This window comes from Oncorhynchus clarkii, chromosome 28 (genome assembly GCF_045791955.1).
Source record: "Oncorhynchus clarkii lewisi isolate Uvic-CL-2024 chromosome 28, UVic_Ocla_1.0, whole genome shotgun sequence".
In the NCBI taxonomy this organism is placed as follows: Eukaryota; Metazoa; Chordata; class Actinopteri; order Salmoniformes; family Salmonidae; genus Oncorhynchus; species Oncorhynchus clarkii.
This window is the reverse complement of record NC_092174.1, coordinates 9,141,085-9,163,450: the sequence shown is the minus strand read 5'-3', so window position 1 is coordinate 9,163,450 and position 22,366 is coordinate 9,141,085. Positions and strand designations below refer to the sequence as shown.

Below are 22,366 nucleotides of genomic sequence, written 5' to 3'. Positions count from 1 at the left end.
TCGCTCATGAATGTCTTAATTGAAATTACGGATTGCTCTATCCGCTTGTCGTCTCCTTATGCCATAGTTTGTAAATCTCAATTGTCAGTAGAAACCACATTTGTTTAAAGCAAGTCAGGCATATCAGCTATATATATTATTTTAAAGTAATTGAGCCTGAATTAACTGTTTCGCTGCCAGACAAGGCTCCTCTGATAGTCAGGTGTAGTAGTCGTAAGATGTGGGGACTGCTGTTGGGACAGCTTTATGTAGGCCCTAACAGTTTGTGGGCACCGTTTGTCACCGTTATAGTGCAATTAATGTATTGTTAAGTGTTTTGTTGTTTTGCTGGCATGCATCCCACATTTTTTTGTTTGTTTGCCCCACCAAGATTTACATGCTAAAAATTGCCACTGCCTATGTGAATAATGCAAAAGCATGATGGCAAGAGCCTTGAGTAGACCCTTTAGAAACCTTTAATGGATAGGCTACTTGCCTAATTTATGGTCAGGATAAGAAAGACACCAGAGGCATCAAACTAAACGTAAAACAAGCAATTGTTACAGGAAAATAACTTAAATGTTTCTAAATAGGAGTGTCACTGGATTATTTTATTATCCATCTCTTCTTCCATTTGACAAACATCCAAAATAATAACAGGAGCTGGCTAAAATAATGTACAACAATTGTTTTGCTGCTCCCAAACTTGATATTTTAATAAAGCTTTGGTGAATGCTTTGGGCAGGACAAAATCAAATGCCTTCATTGAGAGGCTATGCTTGGTTTTTAATCAAATTAAACAATTAAAGGCACATCTCTCTTGTTCCCTGTGCATATGGGCACTGTGCGTCACGGCTGGATAGGCTGCGCTTCCGCTGTCAAAATCCATGCCATAGCCAACTGCTAAAATCAGCTTTTGGTTGGTCTTAAATATCCTCACCAGCACATACTGAAATTGGCACACGTTTTTAAGGACACAACTCAAATATTGCTACCCCCCCAACCTCTGTGCAAGCAAGCTCATATGACAGGTAAATTACCACTCTTGGCACTAGGATTTGAAAATAGAACAGGTTGAAATTGCAAACAATTTGTTAAGACACAACAAGTGGGCTGTTGACTGGAAATCAAATTACAGATTGCACCTATATACACTGTATGTTACAGTACACATCAGTAAGCTCTACTGGATGGGGGGAACCTTACATGACACGTTATCAGCGTTATCCATCCATATGGTCTGGATTTACTAAGTGGTTGTACCAGGTGCAAAGGTTGCAGTACTTCCAGATTGAGACAGGTTGTTTAATTGGGAATTAAAGGATAAGTTCTCTATTTTAGACCTTAGTCAGTAGATGTATCTGCCAGGAAAGACTGTAAACCATGGTTTGAATTCATTATAATGGATTCTATTAACATTCTATTCAGCTAATTTTAGCCACTGCTAACCAAAAATCTACGAGAGAGATGGGTGCAAGTGCAATGTTCAACAACTGGGCCAAATCACCTTTCAGTTAGGACTATGACATTTTGAACATTGAATGGTTGTTGCATCTCTCCAACTGATTTTTTTGGTTAGTCTTAGCTAAAGTTGTCTGAAGTTGTTAGTGTCTGTTTAAAGAAATCAGAGCCATGGATTACAGTCTCTCCTGGTCCATAGACTACTTTCAGGGTAAGGAACCATATACGCTGCCTTCGGAAAGTATTCAGAGCCCTTGACTTTTTCCTCATTTTGTTACGTTACAGCCTTTTTCTAAAATAAAATTAATCTATGCACAATACACCATAATCACAAAACTGAAATATCACATTTACATAAGTATTCAGACCCTTCACTCAGTACTTTGTAGAAGCACCTTTGGCAGCGACTACAGCCTCCAGTCTTCTTGGGTATGACGCTACAAGCTTGGCACATCTGTATTTGGAGAGTTTCTCCCATTCTTCTCTGCAGATCCTCTCAAGTTCTTTCAGGTTGGATGAGGGGGGCGTCACTGCACAGCTATTTTCAGGTCTCTCCAGAGATTGGGTTTAAGTCCGGGCTCTGGACACTCAAGAACACCTGAAGCCATACATGCATTGTCTTTGCTGTGTGCTTAAGGTTGTTGTCCTGTTGGAAGGTGAATCTTCACCCCAGTCTGAGGTCCTAAGTGCTCTGGAGCAGGTTTTCATCGAGGATCTCTGTAGTTTGCTTCGTTCATCTTTCCCTCGATCCTGACTAGTCTCCCATTCCCTGCCGCTGAAAAACATCCCCACAGCATGATTCTGCCACCACCATGTTTCACCATAGGGATGGTGCCATGTTTTCTCCAGACAAGACGCTTGGCATTCAGGCCAAAGAGTTCAATCTTGGTTTAATCAGACCAGATAATCTTGTTTCTCATGGTCAGATTCCTTTTGGTGCCTTTTGGCAAACTACAAGCGGGCTAACATGTGCCTTTTACTGAGGAGTGGCTTCCGTCTGGCCACTCTACCATAAAGGACTGATTGGTGGAGTTCTGAAGAGATGGTTGTCCTTCTGGAAAGTTCTCCAATCTCCACAGAGGAACTCTGGAGCTTTGTCAGAGTGACCATCGGGTTATTGGTCACCTCCCTGACCAAGGTCCTTCTCCCCCGATTGCTCAGTTTGGCCTGGCGGCCAGTTTGGCCAAACTGTGTTCTCGGGGACCTTCAATGCTGAAGAAATGTTTTGATACCCTTCCCCAGATCTGTGTCTCGACACAATCCTGTCTCGGAGCTCTACGGACAAATCTACAACCTCATGGCTTGGTTTTTGCTCTAACATGCACTGTCAACTGTGGGACCTTATTTAGACAGGTGTGTGCTTTTCCAGATCATGTTCAATGAATTGAATTTACCACAGGTGGACTCCAATCAAGCTGTGGAAACATCTCAAGGATGATGAATGGAAACAGGATGGACCTGAACTCAACTGTTTGAGTCAAGTATTATATCTGTTTGGGCCTCTGCAGTCAATTTGTCCCCCTGACCATCTGCTCAAGAAGAAAATCGGCCCCCGGCTGAATCTAGTTGATCCATGCACTACATAGTTATTCTCCTTAAACCTAGACGTATCCTCCATTTGCTTGTGTTGTAGTGATTATGTAGACAAAAAGAAACAGAGAAACAGAGCCAGAGCTAGATGTATTTTGTCAGTGTTGGAAAAACGCATTTGCAAAAATGTTTGGGTCTCACAATCACTCCATCAAATAAGTCTATAAAGGCAGAATAGCCAACAGTCCATTCAATGGATACACACTGACAGTATGAATAGGCCGACATAATAGCCTACTCTATATACAATATGCCAAATACAGAGAAGCAATTGCTTTATGTCTGTATTTCCTAACCCGTCTTTGAGAACCCCCAGACAGTTTCACGTATTTGATCTATTCATGTACAGCACACTTGATCCAACTAATTAAGCAGACCTAATTCAACTAATCAAGCAGACCGCATTCAGCTAATAAAGGGGTTGATGATTAGTGAGCTACCGGTAATTGAATCACGTGTGATGATACTGGATTAGGTCAATTAGTTTGAACTCTCTGGAGGTATTCAAGGAGAAGTTTTGGAAACATTGCTGTAAGTAATAGTGAATTCTGCAGAATGGAATTTGATTGATAATCTCTTTATAATCTGTTCAGGAAGGGATTCTCGAACTAACAACTCACACTCAAAGCCCTGGGAGAGGGACTGGCAGGCTGCAGTCGAGGGGCACGGAGACCGCTCACACCACTTGACCTCCTCACAGCAACGCCCTCCAGTGTTGGGAGGACAATTGCAGATGAAGTCGTCCCACATGGAGTAGCACGCTCCGCTGTTCAGACACGGGTTTTTCTGTAGGAGACAAACAATAACTCTGTCAAGCAGTTGACTTTGTCATGGCGGGGCAACTGTGTTGGGTCATGGGGCAACTGTGCTGTGTCATGGGGCAAATATGTTGTCAAAGAGAATATGAATGAAGAGTTCCAGGATCTGCTTCTCCAATAGACATCCTTAAATCACACTTATAAGCGATGTCATTAGCAAGCTAAGCTCATGCTCAGAAATGAGAGAAAAGGGACAGACCAAGCAGGCAACGAAAGACTGAACTGAGTATGGTAGAAATATTAGAGGGTTTATTTTCCTAACCCTTAAATTACTCTACATGACCAAAAGTATGTAGACACCTGCTCGTTGAACAAATCTTATTACAAAATTGTGTGCATTAATATGGAGTTGGTCCCCCCCTTTGCTTCTATAACAGCCTTCACTCTTCTGGAAAGGCTTTCCACTAGTTGTTGGAAAAGTGCTGCGGTGACTTGCTTCCATTCAGCCACAAGAGTATTAGTGAAGTCGGCATTTCAATTCATCCCATTCAGGTGTTCGATGGGGCTGAGGTCAGGGCTCTGTGCTGGCCAGTCAAGTTCTTCCACACCGATCTCAACAAACCATTTCTGTATGGACCTCGCTTTGAGCAGGGGGCATTGTCATGCTAAAACAGGAAAGGGCCTTCCCAAAACTTGCCACAAAGTTGGAAAGTGACATTCTAGAATAATCTAGAATGTCATTGTATGCTGTAGCATTAAGATTTCCCTTCACTGGAACTAAGGGGCCTAGACTGAACCATGAAAAACGGCCCCAGGCCATTATTCCTCCTCCACCAAACTTTACAGTTGGCACTATGCATTTGGGCAGGTAGTGTTCTCCTGGCATCCGCCAAACCCAGATTCATCTGTCGGACTGCCAGATGGTGAAGAGTGATTCATCACTCCGGAGAACGTTTCCACTGCTCCAGAGACCAATGAAGGCAAGCTTTACTCCACTCCAGACTACTCTTGGCATTGCGCATCGGGATCTTAGGCTGATCGGCCATGGAAACCCATTTTTCATGAAGCGCCCCACAAAGAGTTATTGTGCTGATGTTGCTTCCAGAGGCAGTTTGGAACTCAGCAGTGAGTGTTGCAACCAAGGACAGACAATTTTTACGAGCTGTGCGCTTCAGCACTCGGTGGTCCCATTCTGTGAGCTTGTGTGGCCTACCACTTTGCGGCTGAGCCTTTGCTGCTACTAGACGTTTCCACTTCACAATAACAGCATTTACAGTTGACCGGTGCAGCTATAGCAGTTTAGACATTTGACAAACTGACTTGTTGGAAAGGTGGCATGCTATGATTGTGCCATGTTGAAAGTCACTGATTTCTTCAGTAAGGTTATTCTACTGCCAATGTTTGTTTATGGAGATTGCATGATGGTGTGCTCAATTTTATACACTTATCAGCAATGGGTGTGCTGAAATAGCTGAATTCACTAATTTGAAGGGGTGTCCACATACTTTTTTGTATATAGTGCATTTACAAAGTAAGATAATCAAAACCATAATGTGCATAAAATAGAATACATACAGTATAATGTCTGTAAATAAATACAAGTGAACTGATCTTAAGCTTAACTGAGGTTTACATAGCAAAAGTCATTCCGCTACCTGAGAATAGTAAAGCCCCCTTTACTGGCTCAAATAGCCGACCAATCATCCTGTTACCAACCCTTTTGTTACCAAAAAACTATGTTTGACCAGATACAAAGCTATTTTACATTAAACAAATTAACAACAGACTTTCATCACACTTATAAGGAGGGACATTCAACAAGCACAGCACTTACACAAATGACTGATGATTGGCTCAGAGAAATTGATGATAAAAAGATTGGGGGGCTGTTTTGTTAGACTTTTGACATTATCAATCATGGTCCGCTGCTGGAAAAACTTGTGTTTTGGCTTTACACCCCTGCTATATTGTAGATAAAGAGTTACCTGTCTAACAGAACACAGAGGGTGTTCTTTAATGGAAGCCTCCAACATAATCCAGGTACAATCAGGAATTCCCCAGGGCAGCTGTCTAGGCCCCTTACTCTTTTCAATCTTCACTAACGACACTGCCTTTGAGTAAAGCCGGTGTGTATGTATGCGGATGACTCAACACTATACATGTCAGCTACTACAGCAACTGAAATGACTGCAACACTTAACAAAGAGCTGCAGTTAGTTTCAGAGTGGATGGCAAGGAATAAGTTAGTCCTAAATATTTCAAAAACTAAAAGCATTGTATTTGGGACAAATAATTCACTAAACCCTAAACCTCAACTAAATCTTGTAATAAATAATGTGGAAATTGAGCAAGTTGAGGTGACTAAACTGCTTTGAGTAACCCTGGATTGTAAACCGTCATGGTCAAAACATATTGATATAACAGTAGCTAAGATGGAGAGAAGTCTGTCCATAATAAAGCACTGCTCTACCTTCTTAACAGCACTATCAACAAGGCAGGTCCTACAGGCTCTAGTTTTGTTGCACCTGGAATTACTGTTCAGTCGTGTGGTCAGGTGCCACAAAGAGGGACTTATGTTCAATTGGCTCAGAACAAGGCCAGCCACAGAGATCAATCATTAATAATATGCATGTCAATCTCTCCTGGCTCAAAGTAGAGGAGATATTGACTTCATCACCAAGCTGTCTGTTTAAACAACTAGCACACAGCTCTGACATCATTGCATACCCCATAAGACATGCCACCAGAGGTCTCTTTGCAGTCCCCAAGTCCAGACCAGACTACGGGAGGCACACAGTACTACATAGAGCCATAACTACATGGAGCTCTATTCCACAAACAGTAGAATCAGATTCTAAAAAAATGATAAAAATACACCTTATGGAACAGCAGGGACTGTGAAGCAACACAAACATAGGCACAGACACATGCATACACACACACACATGGATTTTGTGTTGTAGGTATGTGGTAGTGGAGTATGGGCCTGAGGGCACACACTTAGTGTGATGTGAATTCTGTAATGAATGAATGTATTGTAATGTTTTTAAAGTTGTATAACTTCCTTAATTTTGCCGGACCTCAGGAAGAGTAGCTGCTGCTAATAGGGATCCATAATAAATACAGATACAAATAGCAGACCAGGAGCAACTCAAATGAAGGGTTTAACGAAAGCCTTTCGGACAGTTCCAAAAATATGAGGCGGGTAGGCTGTGAAGATACACACACAATTCATCCAAGGATCTAATCTTTTAACATTTTTACCATAAATATGATTTTAGTTATGCATTATCATTAACACGATTTGTTTTAATTACATCCATTTTAAATAGTACATTCTAGCATATTTTGAGATGGGGAAATCCATTTCCCCTACATGCTGGATGGAGGTGGTATCACCCGACACCCCTTGATTCAGGATAATAGGAAGTGACAATGAGGGACACGCCCTCTAACAAGAAAACCTGGCAAACATGCTGCAGACATGGCACCACACCAAAAAAGAGCTGCGAGGATGTAACAAATGAAGAGTTTCATTACGAAATGCGCTATATCCATTTTCGGAAAAGTTGGTACATTTGTTTTGATTGTGTAGCCCTTTCCACTCTCAGCCAGTCATCCTGTATACATACGGGTTTAAAGTGTCAGATTTGGTCATTGATAAGCGCCTGACTTGAAACGTAGTAGCTTTACAGTAACATGCTATACATGAAGTCAGGGCTCTGCTTCACAGCGCTGTATGGGTTTTGACTGACAGCCGCTATAAACTTCAGCATCGTGCGCCACAAGAATATGCCCCCTATCCCTCCCGCTACATTTGCACATTTGTTGTCTGAGTGAGGGAAATGTGTTCTGAAAGATGAGAGGTTGAGGATTATAATGAATACCACTTTGATGTCATACAAGCAATCCACACACCCATGAGTCCAAATGTGCACTTCACATTTCCAATATTTGAAAACTCATGTCATTGTCGTTATCAACATTTATGATCACCATGTTTGATACACAGTTGCAAGGATAACATGCGTTATACCCTGGGTTGTCCTGAACACAATGAGCCTGTTTGTCATGTTGTGAAGAAAATTTGTCACGGAACACGCACTTGAATGCACTCATGACTCCTTTCTATGCACACCAACATTACAATCTGTCTGTCTGAGGTGCCTTTTGAAAGACAAAAACTGTAAGATTGTATTTTATAACTTAGCTAGTCATGTTGGAACATTTAATAATGGAACATTTTTGGATTGCGTAAACAACAACAGTAATTGTGTGATAGTGGTGACGCATCACACTGGGCACACACTGGTTGAATCAACATTGTTTCCAAGTCATTTCAATGACATGACGTTAAACCAACGTGGAATAGATGTTGAATTGACTTTAGTGCCCAGTGGCAGGGCTGTGTTCCAAACAAAAAACTACAAGGGTGCTTGCTTCAGTTCCTAGATGGCAAAAAATGCACCTTATAGTTGAGGCTCTTTCCTTAGGTCATAAAAGTGCATTGAAATTATTAGCCTGAACTGTGCACAGTTTGGAGAGGTGTGTGACCACTAGGAAACACCACTTAGACCTCTCACTCAAACCCGTGTAATATTTTTTTCTTATTAAATTGCAACTCTCCAAAATGTCAATGAATATTTGTATTATGCCACTGTAAACTCCAAGGCATTTTTTATACAAATACTTCTAGTAAGTTGAACCCAAATCAATGAAAATACATTATTACTTAAAATGTTTGTGGTACTGACTCAAAACTAAATGAGAAGTTACACCAACTCTCTTTTTAAAGTATTTTTCCCAGCATGCTCTACTGCAGGTAGATTTTTTTTTTTTGCATGTACATTGAGTGATTAATCAATCAATCTTATGCTAAACAAAGATAAATTATATATACACTGCTCCAAAAAATAAAGGGAACACTAAAATAACACATCCTCGATTTGAATGAATGAAATATTCTTATGAAATACTTTTTTCTTTACATAGTTGAATGTGCTGACAAAAAAATCACACAAAAATTATCAATGGAAATCAAATTTATCAACCCATGGAGGTCTGGATTTGGAGTGACACTCAAAATTAAAGTGGAAAACCACACTACAGGCTGATCCAACTTTAATGTAATGTCCTTAAAACAAGTCAAAATGAGGCTCAGTAGTGTGTGTGGCCTCCACGTGCCTGTATGACCTCCCTACAACGCCTGGGCATGCTCCTGATGAGGTGGCGGATGGTCTCCTGAGGGATCTCCTCCCAGACCTAGACTAAAGCATCCGCCAACTCCTGGACAGTCTGTGGTGCAACGTGGCGTTGGTGGATGGAGCGAGACATGATGTCCCAGATGTGCTCAATTGGATTCAGGTCTGGGGAACGGGCGGGCCAGTCCATAGCATCAATGCCTTCCTCTTGCAGGAACTGCTGACACACTCCAGCCACATGAGGTCTAGCATTGTCTTGCATTAGGAGGAACCCAGGGCCAACCGCACCAGCATATGGTCTCACAAGGGGTCTGAGGATCTCATCTCGGTACCTAATGGCAGTCAGGCTACCTCTGGCGAGCACATGGAGGGCTGTGCGGCCCCCCAAAGAAATGCCACCCCACACCATGACTGACCCACCGCCAAACCGGTCATGCTGGAGGATGTTGCAGGCAGCAGAACGTTCTCCACGGCGTCTCCAGACTCTGTCACGTCTGTCACGTGCTCAGTGTGAACCTGCTTTCATCTGTGAAGAGCACAGGGCGCCAGTGGCGAATTTGCCAATCTTGGTGTTCTCTGGCAAATGCCAAACGTCCTGTAAGCACAACCCCCACCTGTGGACGTCGGGCCCTCATACCACCCTCATGGAGTCTGTTTCTGACCGTTTGAGCAGACACATGCACATTTGTGGCCTGTTGGAGGTCATTTTGCAGGGCTCTGGCAGTGCTCATCCTGCTCCTCCTTGCACAAAGGCGGAGGTAGCTGTCCTGCTGCTGGGTTGTTGCCCTCCTACGGCCTCCTCCACGTCTCCTGATGTACTGGCCTGTCTCCTGGTAGCGTCTCCATGCTCTGGACACTACGCTAACAGACACAGCAAACCTTCTTGCAACAGCTCGCATTGATGTGCCATCCTGGATGAGCTGCACTACCTCAGCCACTTGTGTGGGTTGTAGACTCCGTCTCATGCTACCACTAGAGTGAAAGCACCGCCAGCATTCAATAGTGACCAAAACATCAGCCAGGAAGCATAGGAACTGAGAAGTGGTCTGTGGTTACCACCTGCAGAACCACTCCTTTATTGGGGGTGTCTTGCTAATTGCCTATCATTTCCACCTGTTGTCTATTCCATTTGCACAACAGCATGTGACATTTATTGTCAATCAGTGTTGCTTCCTAAGTGGACAGTTTGATTTCACAGAAGTGTGATTGACTTGGAGTTACATTGTGTTGTTTAAGTGTTCCCTTTATTTTTTGAGCAGTGTATATATGTTTTTAAACGGATCAATCTGGAAGCGGCGATATGGTATATAATATTTGTGAATACATTTTAAATGAATTAACTGGTGAGATAATTATTCTGATGAGAAATCATTGTTCCATATCACCTTTCAGTTCAAATGTTCTCAGAACAACCTAGAAGTTCTCTGTTCCAGATGGAAGTGACCGCAGTTGCACTCTTTTCGGTAGAGTTACATTTGGAGTAGAGAGTGGAGACCAGGCCAATAGATTTGGGAATATTCAAAAGTCTTAACCAGAATCAGAGAATCCCAGGCTCTGCTCGGCTCTAAAAGCCTTCGGAGAAGATGATATGATTCTTTGAGGTCTTAAAAAGTTTGAAGACCTGAATTGTTAAAGATGTCACTGAGGGTTAAAATATTTCTACTAGAGCATTGAGGAAAATCAAATGGTTTTAAGCCTGATAAGATTATGTTATTGTTTCATAAGTGAAAAGGACTGTGAACATGGAATGAGATCATAAGATGGGCATTGGCCTGTCGCCACACTTTATCTGCATTAGCAATTATTGGACCCATTCTGAGACATGTAGATTTTTGTTTACAGCCAGAGAATACTTGTAGTCTAATAGGTTTTATTAAAGCCTCTTCATTGGGTCCCAATGTGGCTTGATTAGTGGGATCTAGACAGATTTTCAGAAATCTCAAGTGGAAAGAAAAGTAATTCTTTAAAGTTAGGTAGAGCCAGTCCACCAAACGGTTTGGGGCGCTGCAGGGTATTCTGGGTCGTTTGTCTTTCCAGATGAAATTCCTGCACAATATATACAATTCTTTGAAATATTGAAGAGGGGTGAATTGGGAAGCATAGAAAATACAAAATTAAAGCAAGGAAGAATGTTCATCTTAATCACTGAAATTTTACCCTGAAGTGTAATATGTAAGGGAGACAAGTGGGCCAAGTCCTCTTTAATTTTCCCAATAGTAGCTGAGTAATTGTCTTGTACCATTAGTTGGAAAGTGGGCTAGAATTTGATCCCCAGATAGGTGAAACCTATTGGATTTAATTGGAGAGTGTGTGTTGTGGGGAGAGAATACTCCTCAGCTGCAGGATTTAGGGGCTATAAAATGGACCAATTTATATTATATCCTGAAAAGAAACCAAAAGGTTCAAATAATTTAAAGGTGCAATCTGCAATTGCTCCAGCCATTTTTGGACTTGTGAATTAACAATGTGCACCCACCCATTGATTCTTGAAGAATATAATTCATAATTGCCTCATGAGCTTAGTTCAACTGTCAAAGCCCATCAGAACCAAAAATATATTTTACTCCAATGTTTGTAAGCAACGTAAATGTAAACAAACACTATAAAAACATGGTTAAAACTATAATTTTGATAACAGGGATGGCCAGTCTTTGCATCCATAGCTCCGTCTATGAATATGAGAGTGCTTACATTTCTTAGCCCCATCCCTCAGCTTTTTACAGAAACAGGGGCGCTCTGTTGTTTCAACTGCTGATTGCCATTTTAAGAGAATGACATGGAGTTAGAAATATCTGATAAGAAAACTAGATCATCTGCATACAAGGAAATATGCTGGACAGTACCTTTAATAATAATAGGTCTCTGGACTTTTTCGCACAGCCTGGGCAAGAGGCTCAAGAGACAAGGCAAATAAAATTGGGGATAATGGACAACCTGGTCTTGAGCCTCTTTGCACCCTAAACTGCGGAGAAGTGGATCAACCGGTGAGAACTCGAGCAAAAGGCTCGTTGTAGAGAGTCCTGTGAATGATAGAGGATCCCAACCCAAAACACTTTAACACAACCCATAAGTATGTCCATTCTAAGCAGTCAAGGGACAGCACCGAGGAACAGCACTGCACAGGAAGATTATGCACAGGAGCTGAGTCGATAACATGAAAGTGACATTGGATATTATCTCAGACGAGTCTGCCTCTCAAAAAATGTGATCAAAATGGATCAAACCATGCACCAGCTTCTCCAATCTCTTTGTCAGCACCTTAGAATAGATTTTAAAATCGCTGTTCAAAAGTGCAATAGGCCTACCTATAGCTTGAGCATTCAATAGGGTCCTTATCCTTCTTAAGACATAGGGAAATTAGAGCTGTTTTTTGGTCCCAGTGGAAAGAACCCATTTGTAAAGAGTAGTTTATTGAATTTAAAAATAATGGGCTATTTAAATACCAAAGTGCTAACAGGAGTTTTAGAGGTATACCTCCAGGCCTGGGGTTTATTATTTTTCTGCATAGTTAAGGTGGCCAATTTCAGTTCATGGATTGAAATGGGACATTCATCTTCTTCCGCTTGTTGTAACGAGATGGAAATCTCAAGTAGTTCAGATGAGGTTAGTAAATCAGGATCTTAAGAAGATTTGGATGTGTAGAGATTAACACCTGATTAATTTGGGAGGGTGAAGAGTATTAGAGTCTTTGATGGCGTCGATAGAGGCTAGACATTCAGATTGTTTTAGCTCCAAGAGCCTGCTAGGTCTATCTGCATTTTCATTATTTGATTGTCTAGTTTGTAAGTATAAGAATTCACATTTAGCATTTGGGAATGTTTCATATTCTGGTTTTAGAGAGGCTAGTTGTTTAGTTCTGTCTATTTGGAATTGTGATTTTTGTAGTGGTTCTAGATGTGCTATTTCTTTCTCCAAACAAGCAATTTCAGAATAACAGTGTCTATTGAAATTGGAAAATGAAGTACAAGCACCTGAAACATTTAGTGACTCCCCAAAGGCTATGAGGATTATTCATTGTTTCAGAGTTTAGGTCTAGAAATTCTGTAATTCTATTTGAAAAAAATGTATGTAAATAAAGATGTAATCCATGCGAGAGCAGGTATTGTGCTTTGCAGAGAAGGTGTAATCTTTGCAGATTTTTTTTTAGTCGCCACGTGTCAACAATGTTGAGCTCCTTTAGGAATGATTGGAAGTAAATTGAAGCGGTCAAACGGGATGTAATTGTCACGCCTACTCCCGCTCCCCCTCCCAGGCTACCTGTCATCATGCGCAACTGTTACCATAATCTCTTGAAAGGCCTTTGGTGTTCAGACTCAATATATTAACATTAGTCATTGAGATGTAACAAATACACTTTCTTGGTGAGTGAAGTAAAAATCTTACATGATCGAGAACTGTTTATCCAATATAGAAATGACTAACTTCACTTTAAATGTAGGAAAGGGATTACCTCAATTGTATCAATTAGCCTTAACTCAAATATAAATCAGTAAATGCAAAACAGTTAACTACACTCAAAGCAAAAATTCAGAAGCATTCTGTCTTCCTCTGTGTTGACTTTAGCCTAGAGCTCAAAGAGAGCGGTTGAGACCTGAGACACACGTGTAGTAGTTATCGGCCCTGTCATTACTCAAAACCATTTAAGAAACCTGTTTCACTAAATATATCTGAGTACAGTTACATAAAGTGATTTTTTTTAGTCATTACTCAAACCAATAGTAGCTACTGAGTATTGTTACATGCACACAATAATGTGATTATTGTGAATAGTTAGATTAATATAATAGTTTGATTAAAATGTTTACGTGCTTTGCAAGAAGAACGATTTCCCTTATAATCCTGTTACATGGACACATGAAATCAGGCTACCTGATGGCACTCTATTCAATGCAGAAAATTGGCAATCAAAATAAACGTTCTACCACAGCGACCATGTTATTTTTGGGAAGCATATTTGATTCTAAGTTCAAACATGTAAAGTTTGTATGTGAAAACTACTTCTAAGACACATACATTCAGTTGTTTTGAACTCACTTCACTCAAGCTAAAGAGGTAGGCTCGCTCGGCTAGTGCTAGCACAAGCACAGATCAAATGAATAGTGTGCAACCGCAGCCCGCAATTCGGGGCGTTCCTGCATGTGGGTATACGCACAATGTCTTCATGCTTGTGACACTTTTGAATGTACAGTACCAGTCGAAAGTTTGGACAACTTCTCATTCAAGTGTTTTTCTTTATTTTTCCTATTTTCTACACTGTAGAATAATAGTGAACACATCAAAACTATGAAATAACACATATGGAATCATGTAGTAACCAAAACAGTGTTAAACAAATCAAGGCAAAGGGGTGGCTACTTTGAAGAATCACATTTAAAATAAAAAATCTATTTGTTTAACACGTTTTTGGTGACAACATGATTCCATATGTGTTATTTCATAGTTTTGATGTCTTCTACATAGTAGAAAATAGTCAAATAAAGAAAAACCCTTGAATGAGTAAGTGTGTCCAAACTTTTGACTGGTACTGTAGGTCAAAAGGGAAATAAAAGTATTATCTAAGTTATTTTGCTCTCGTCTCTGGAGTCCCCCTTGCTAACTAGTAGGAGCGAAAGCGGTAGACAGCGTCCTTCGCTCCCACCTGCCGAACACCTGCTCTCACCATCATTAACAGAACTGAGGGAAAACAGTGCCCGACAGCCGGGGGGGCAAAGGACACTACCGGCCGCCCCTGCCTCCCGCTAGCACAGCAGGTGGGACGCTGAGGCGACAGTGTGGTAGCTAACTAGCTAGCTTGCTATACTGTGTGCTTGCTAGCTAGCTAGCTAGCTAGCTAGCATGTTAGTTAGCTAACTAACTCGCACCCACCTTCTGTGTACTGGACTAGCTGGCTAAGTTAGTACACAGTGTTCTTCACTCCTGCCTGATGAACACCTTCCCTCGCCATCGTAAACAGAACTGCTGGAAAACAGTGCCCGACAGGTGGGGACAAAGGACACTGTCTACTGGTGTACGGCTAGCTAGCTACCATTGTCGCCCTCGCCCCTTCATTTTGTGGAGTTTATGGGCAGCTGGCATCCAATCTTATTGTGCATTAACGCCACCAACTATACTGGAGTTCCCCACCTGTCCTAATAATTTTAAAAAATTGCTTGGAAAACTAGATGTTTTAATCAGTGTATGCTTACTTCGATTTTGCCTTTACACCAATTAAGTTAAGCAGAGTAAGCTGTTTAAATGACTATTGCATAATCTGCCTACTTCCATAATCAGTTTAATACCAAATGATTACTGAGCATGTAAACATGCCCACTGTGATCCTGTAGGGTTTGAGTTGTATCAGCGTGAAAAAAAAATCTAACGCCCCCACTAAGCCACACCTTGAGTGAATTGTAGTACCACCCATGACTGTATTTGATAGTGACAGTCATGGTTGTTGAATTTGTTCATTTTCAATCCTTTGGCCTTCACCAAGTGAGTTCCCAGGTGAATATTATCATTATTATTATATATCTCATAAGACCTAATTTTGAAGCCTAGCTTTACCCTAATACAGTGGCCTGAAACTCAAAGTAACAGGCCACATCAGCCCTGCAAGTAGGGTTGCAAAATTCCGGTAACTTTCCCAATCTTTCAAAAATTCTAGGTTGAAGGATTTCCAATCTTCCAATCGGGATTTCTGGAAAACCTGGGAGATTTTAAAGAATTTTGCAACCCTACCTGCATGTCACATTATGCTAGATTGTAAAGCAATATGTAGTTCATATTGGAACACAGCCAGAATTAGGTTATCCAACAGTTGAAATTTGTATTCACCTGTAACCTGCATTCATAATGATTGCTCGGGTTAGGAACAGTCTACCGAAGCCATTTAAACTGAAACAACCATTTCAATAACGGGTGCAAAAATTCTAACTAAATGATTGGATTAGTTTAACAGATTAAACTCTCTGGCAATAATCTCTGCAACGGTTGCACTCTTAGTTCAGTCCGGAGCTATGTACATACGCTTCGGGAATGCCCAGTGGTCTCTGACCTCTGGACATACAGTACGATAAATACCTTCTTCGCACCTTGATAAAGGTAAATGTACCTATGTCGCCTGGTTTGTTTCTACTAGGAAATATTTGACATTCTATTGGATTAGATGAAATTGAAAGTGTTAATGTGTGCCCTAACTGCTGCCAAAAAGGCAATACATGTTTTTGTTGTTGACCCAAATACTTATTTGAAATCTTCCTGGAAAATGTACATTTTGGACATACTTATTCTAGAGAAATCCACAGCTAAACTGCATGGCACGGCTACAACTCTAGTGGGCAGGTTAAATCAAAGACATTTGTTAGGTACCCCTCATGTAATATTATCTCTCAATTGTTGTATCTTGAACTGCTTGTCAATCCCCTCTTCATGCTCATGTTTTGTTTCTGTGCAAATCATGTGACCGCTATCTCTTGTTTGATTGACATTGATACAACCCCCTCCCACAAAAAAAGCATAGGGACATTTAGCTGTATGACTAGATGTGGCCTTCACACTAAGGAAGTTATTTTTCACGCTCCCTTTGGCTTCCCAAATCCCAGTCTGTTCTGTTTGGTCTGCTTTGCGGGCATCCCCGGAAATATTGGCCACTTGGAACTCTGGGTTTAAAAACGCGTATTTTCATGGCGCAACTATGTTGTGGCAAAATACCTGTATGTGTATAGTATACTGTATATTCAGCTACTCACGCTACAGGCGTTGTCACTGGTACATCCCTGTGTGACATTGACCAGCTCCACCAGGCCGTACGAGGCCACTGGGGTTGGTATGGGGAAAAACTGCAACCGTTTACTGTTAATCCTCAAGTCCTGGACACAGCCTTTCAGGTAACCCCCAAAGGAGGCCGAGGCTCTTTGGTCGGCCAGGCCCCCGACGTAGACCAGGTCCCCTGGCTGAGCCACCACGGGCCGGACGGGGATGGTTCCCTGGCTATGGGCTGACTGGAACAGGGTCACAAAGTCACCCTCCAGCTGCACCGTCACCAAGTGAAAGTGGCCGTCGCTGACCACGACTCGACCCGACAGGCTCTCTAAGTTGTTCACCTGAAATTTTACCCGGCCATCGTCCAGCCACAGGTGGAGGTACTGGCTGGTGCTGTTGGCCAGGACCAGGAGGAGGCCGTTCGAGCGCCGCGTGCGCACAAACATGGATATGGTGATGGTGCCTGAACCCGGGGGGTCATCCAAGGAGAAGACGGCATAGCTCGCCGCATCCTCGTTGCCGAACCTGGCCGGGTTATACTCTGTGTTGGTACAGAAAGAGAGAGAGTTTAACAATTAATAAAGTTCCATACACCATCCTACCAATTACTAAATGGATAGATGAAGAACTAACAGAGAGAGAGAGAGAGTGTCAAAATACAATAGCATGATTTCCACTACCTTTCGATCTCCGGGTGAACTACTGTGTGCTAGTGCCTTTTTTTGGTTTTGTTTACTGGCCTGGGTAAAAGAGTTGGTGCCAATTCCATTTCAACTGAGTCAAATCAAGAAGTGAATTCAAAGTTTTCAAATCATGAATTTAAATTAAATTGCCCCAAACTTTGACTTGGTATCACCCTGAGATGTTTATATCACTCCTTCAAGTCACAGGGATGGGCAATTCCAGTCCTCAAGGGCCAGATTGGTATCACTTTTTACCTAACCAACACACCTGATTAAACCAATTGCATTCTAAACTTAAGACCATGATTAGTTGATTATTAGAGTCAGTTGTGTTAGCTGGGGCAATCCGGTCCCGAGCAGTCGCCCATCCCTGATTCTAGGTGAAGCGGACCGGTACGCAGAACAGTTATTTCCACCTATCATGTTAGAGCACGTGACAAACTCATTCCACGGAGGGCCGAGTGTCTGCGGGTTTTCGCTCCTCCCTTGTACTTGATTGATGAAATAAATTCAGTAATTAGTAAGGAACTCCCCTCACCTGGTTGTCTATGTCTTAATTGAAAATAAAAAATAAAAACCTAGGCCTTCCATGGAATGAGTTTGACACCCCTGCGTTAGAGGATTGTTGCGAGAGTCCTTGGGAAACCCTGTTTTACGTCAGGTGAAGGCGGTCCTTAATCCCTAAACATTTCCTTAATCCAAGAGTCAGGTGTACGTGTGTGTAAGTGTGTGTTTACATGGTTGTGTGTGTGTGTGTATTCTACATGCTATTTTAGCTAGTTCTCTAAGCTCCTTTGCAGTCTACCACAGGCTACTTTTATCCACCTCTTATGTGCCACAGGAGGATGTCAGCCATTTAGATTTTGGAGTGATTCTATTGAGGCTGAACTGTTTACCTCAGGTGATTAGTTTATGAAACTCATACCAGAGTCTTTAGTGAAGTCCAAAATGATCACTACTTTCTGAGTTTGAACGTTTTGTCGTAAGCTACATTTATCAGAGCTCCATGATAAGCACATTGGCTCTAATAGGATATGTGAGATTATTGCATTGAAATGGAATAGATCTCATATTGTATCATTTTACTGCTTCGTTATGCCCATTGTTTTCATATGTTGCACTTTTCAAGTGTTTTGCTGCTACATTTACAGTGTTTTCAGACATGCAAGCGCAACACCACATCCCTCAGGCCTTACCCTCAGTGCAGTCCGTTGTCCCCTCGTACGGTCTGTAGCACTCGCACACATAGCTCCTCCATCCCTGGTTTATGCAATGCCCCCGGTTCTGACACGGGCTGTCGTCACACTTGTCCCTGTCGTTGCACCCGGCTGTGACGTTGACCTGAGCCGGTGAGTTGGCGACAGCGGGCACTACCAGCCGTGACTCCACAAACACGTCCCGGAAACAGCCCAGGAAGTAAGCAGCTGGACCAGGTGGATCAGGCGCGTCTGCAGCCTCAGCATCCCTTTCCCCTACCACCCCACCGAAGCCCCAGCCCAGTCCCACCCCTCCTAGAGAGAGGCTGTGGCGAACCGAGCTGGGCTCTCGTAGGCCGGAGCCTTGCTCCAGCAGGGGTGTCTCGGTGGCGGGGAACTCCCTGGTGCAGCCCACCTCAGAGCAGGGGGAGTAAAGCAGCCTCACACTGCTCCCCTCCTCCTCACAGCCCAGCCAAGCCTCCACCGTGTGCCACTGACTGTCCGCCACACTTGGCGGTAGCTCCAGAAATACTGGGGTTCTTGTCCCTCGAGCTCTTAGCATTCTGAGGCGTAAGCGGCTGTCTACCAGCTCGATGGTGAGCAGCAGGTCGTCGACCCGGCGCTGGAGGAGGGTGCCGACAGGCCGGTCCGTCTTGAAGCTAAAGGTGACGTTGAGAGGGACTTCAGGGTCCGATATCTGGGTCTCCACATACATGTAGCCGCTGGACTCGAAGGAGAAGATGGTTGACGTCTGACACGTGGAGCCGGTGAAGCCTGCGCGGCAGGCGCAGGTGTAGGTGTGGCGGTAGTTCAGGAAGAAGGGAGAGCAGATGCCACCATTCTTGCAGCGGTTGCCGTCACAGCCCAGGAGGGCAACTGTGCAATTCTCGCCTCCGTACAGTAAGCCATCTTGGCTCTGTTGAGAGCAGAGGCACCTGTAGCCACCATGTTGGCTTTCGCAGACGCCACCATTCTGACACGGTTGCAGTTCACATGCATAAGTGTCCTCCTCACAGAGACCACCTGTGTAGATAGGTAAACATAATCAGATAACATAACCAGTTGGCAATTCATTTTGCATCTATTTGGAATTGATATGTCATTCATATTATATTGGAAATGGACAAATTCTATATATTTTTTTGCATGTGAATTTGGCCATACTAAGAAACATTAATCCAAAGGTTTGGCCCATGACATGCCAGTGATTACTAGTTTGTTTTAAACAAATCTTCATCCATCATTATTGTCCAATATATCCATATTCATTCATAATATATCCATATATTATATCAATATTCACACTTAACTAGTTAATTACTTTATCTAGGGAAGTATGACACTATTGGTTGGTAAAACATGTTCACGTACTTGCACACGTTCATTACTTGTTCGATATCAAACAATAAATATAACTTTAATTCTGGAAATAGATACTTGTAATTTATTTTGTTACATTTAGTTTCAACATGATAGAAAATACATCATTAGGTTAAAAAGGTACAGTTGAAGTCGGAAGTTTACACACACACACCTTAGCCAAATACATTGTAAAAATAGCCAAATACATCCTTGTAAAAATTCACCGTCTTAAGAATGTGAAATGTCAGAATAATAGTAGAGAGAATGATTTATGTCATATTTTATTTCTTTCATCACATTCCCTGTGGGTCAGAAGTTTACATACGCTCAATTAGTATTTGGTAGCTTTGCCTTTAAATTTTTTAACTTGGATCAAACATTTCGGGTAGCCTTCCACAAGCTTCCCACAATACATTTTGTGAATTTTGGCCCATTCCTACTGACAGAGCTGGTGTAACTGAGTCAGGTTTGTAGGCCTCCTTGCTCGCACACGCTTTTTCAGTTCTACCCACAAATGTTCTATAGGATTGAGGTCAGGGCTTTGTGATGGCCACTCCAATACCTTGACTTTGTTGTCCTTAAGACCCATTTGCGACCAAGCTTTAACTTCCTGATGTTTTGCGATGTTGCTTCAATATATACACATACTTTTACTTCCTCATGAAGGAAGACTTTTACATACTTTTCTTTCCCCTTTTACTTCCTCATGCCTTCTAATTTTGTGAAGTACACCAGTCCCTCCTGCAGCAAAGCACCCGCACAACATGATGCCGCCACGGTTGGGATGGTGTTCTTCGGCTTGCAAGCCTCCCCCTTTTTCCTCCAAACATAACAATGGTCATTATGGCCAAACAGTTCCATTTTTGTTTCATCAGACCAGAGAACATTCCTCCAAAAGTATGATCTTTGTCCCCATGTGCAGTTGCAAACCGTAGTCTGGCTTTTTTATGGCGGTTTTGGAGCAGTGGCTTCTTCCTTGCCAAGTGGCCTTTCAGGTTATGTCGATATAGGACTTGTTTCACTGTGGATATAGATACTTTTGTACCCGTTTCCTCCAGCATCTTCACAACGTCATTTTCTGTTGTTCTGGGATTGATTTGCACTTTTCACACCAAAGTACGTTCATCTCATAGAGACAGAACGCGTCTCCTTCCTGAGCAGTATGATGGCTGTGTGGTCCCATGGTGTTTATACTTGCGTACTATTGTTTGTAGAGATGAACCTGGTACCTTCAGGCATTTGGAAATTGCTCCCAAAGATGAACCAGACTTGTGGAGGTCTACAATTGTTTTTCTGAGGTCTTGGCTGTTTTCTTTTGATTTTCCCATGATGTCAAGCAAAGAGGCACTGAGTTTGAAGGTAGGCCTTGAAATACATCCACATGTACACCTCCAATTGTCTCAAATGATGTCAATTAGCCTATCAGAAGCTTCTAAAGCCATGACATCATTTTTTTGGAATTTTCCAAGCTGTTTAAAGTCACAGTCAACTTAGTGTATGTAAACTTCTGACCCACTGGAATTGTGATACAGTGCATTATAAGTGAAAAAATCTGTCTGTCAACAATTGTTAGAAAAAATGACTTGTGTCATGCACAAAGTAGATGTCCTAAAAATATTATTTGCCAAAACTATAGTTTGTTAACAAGACATCTGTGGAGTGGTTGAAAAACGAGTTTTAATGACTCCAACCTAAGTGTATGTAAACTTCCCACTTCAACTGTAAATGTAAACATTAGCATGATGACACAATTGTATATGCTCATTGTAACATTCAGTGCACACTATATAGCATGGGACCTCACAGAACAAACAACAAACAACATCCACTGGGCAACAACTAATTGAGTCAACATTGTTTCCATATCATTAAAAAAATATGCTGAATCAAATGTGGAAAACTGATTGGATTTTTTAAAAGTCATCAAGGTAAGGGGATTTTTCTTTTTTTCACCCAACTTTTAACCTTGAATTCACGTTAGTTGACAACTCAACCAAATGTAAATCAAAGCTAGATGTAAATCAGAACTGACGTCTGTGTCCAGTGGGCATGAACAAGAGAGCAAAATTACCTGTGTAGCACAACCACAAAATCCAAACACACACGTTGATTCTCAACATGGTCCTTGCCAAGTCCTCCTAATCAGAAGAAAATCGAAATATCGACATATGACTCCATTGCATTTCATAGAAGTGGTTTGGAAACCATAACAACAGAAATCAGCTTCTTCCCTTGTGTTTCCCCCATACACAAATGGCTGCCCAGTCCAGTCTAATGCTGGGATCACTACAAGCCATATAGCCTATTCTGGATTAAGTTAATGCACTTAAAATGTCTTACAAATCGAGTGTTGTCCAGGGAGGAGTTTACAGGACTAATTTGAGCAATGGTGAACA

At 42.0% G+C, this 22,366-nt stretch overlaps 1 protein-coding gene across 1 annotated transcript in view; it reads right to left on the bottom strand.

Moving 5' to 3' along the window:
- Positions 1 to 22,153, bottom strand: part of LOC139387276 (protein crumbs homolog 1-like) — a 30,822-nt gene extending 8,669 nt beyond the window's left edge. The window contains 4 exon segments of the mRNA XM_071133391.1: positions 3,651 to 3,816; positions 16,717 to 17,270; positions 18,609 to 19,631; positions 22,042 to 22,153. Of these exon segments, the coding sequence (XP_070989492.1) occupies positions 3,651 to 3,816; positions 16,717 to 17,270; positions 18,609 to 19,631; positions 22,042 to 22,153 (1,855 nt within the window).
- Positions 22,154 to 22,366: the final 213 nt, after the last annotated feature.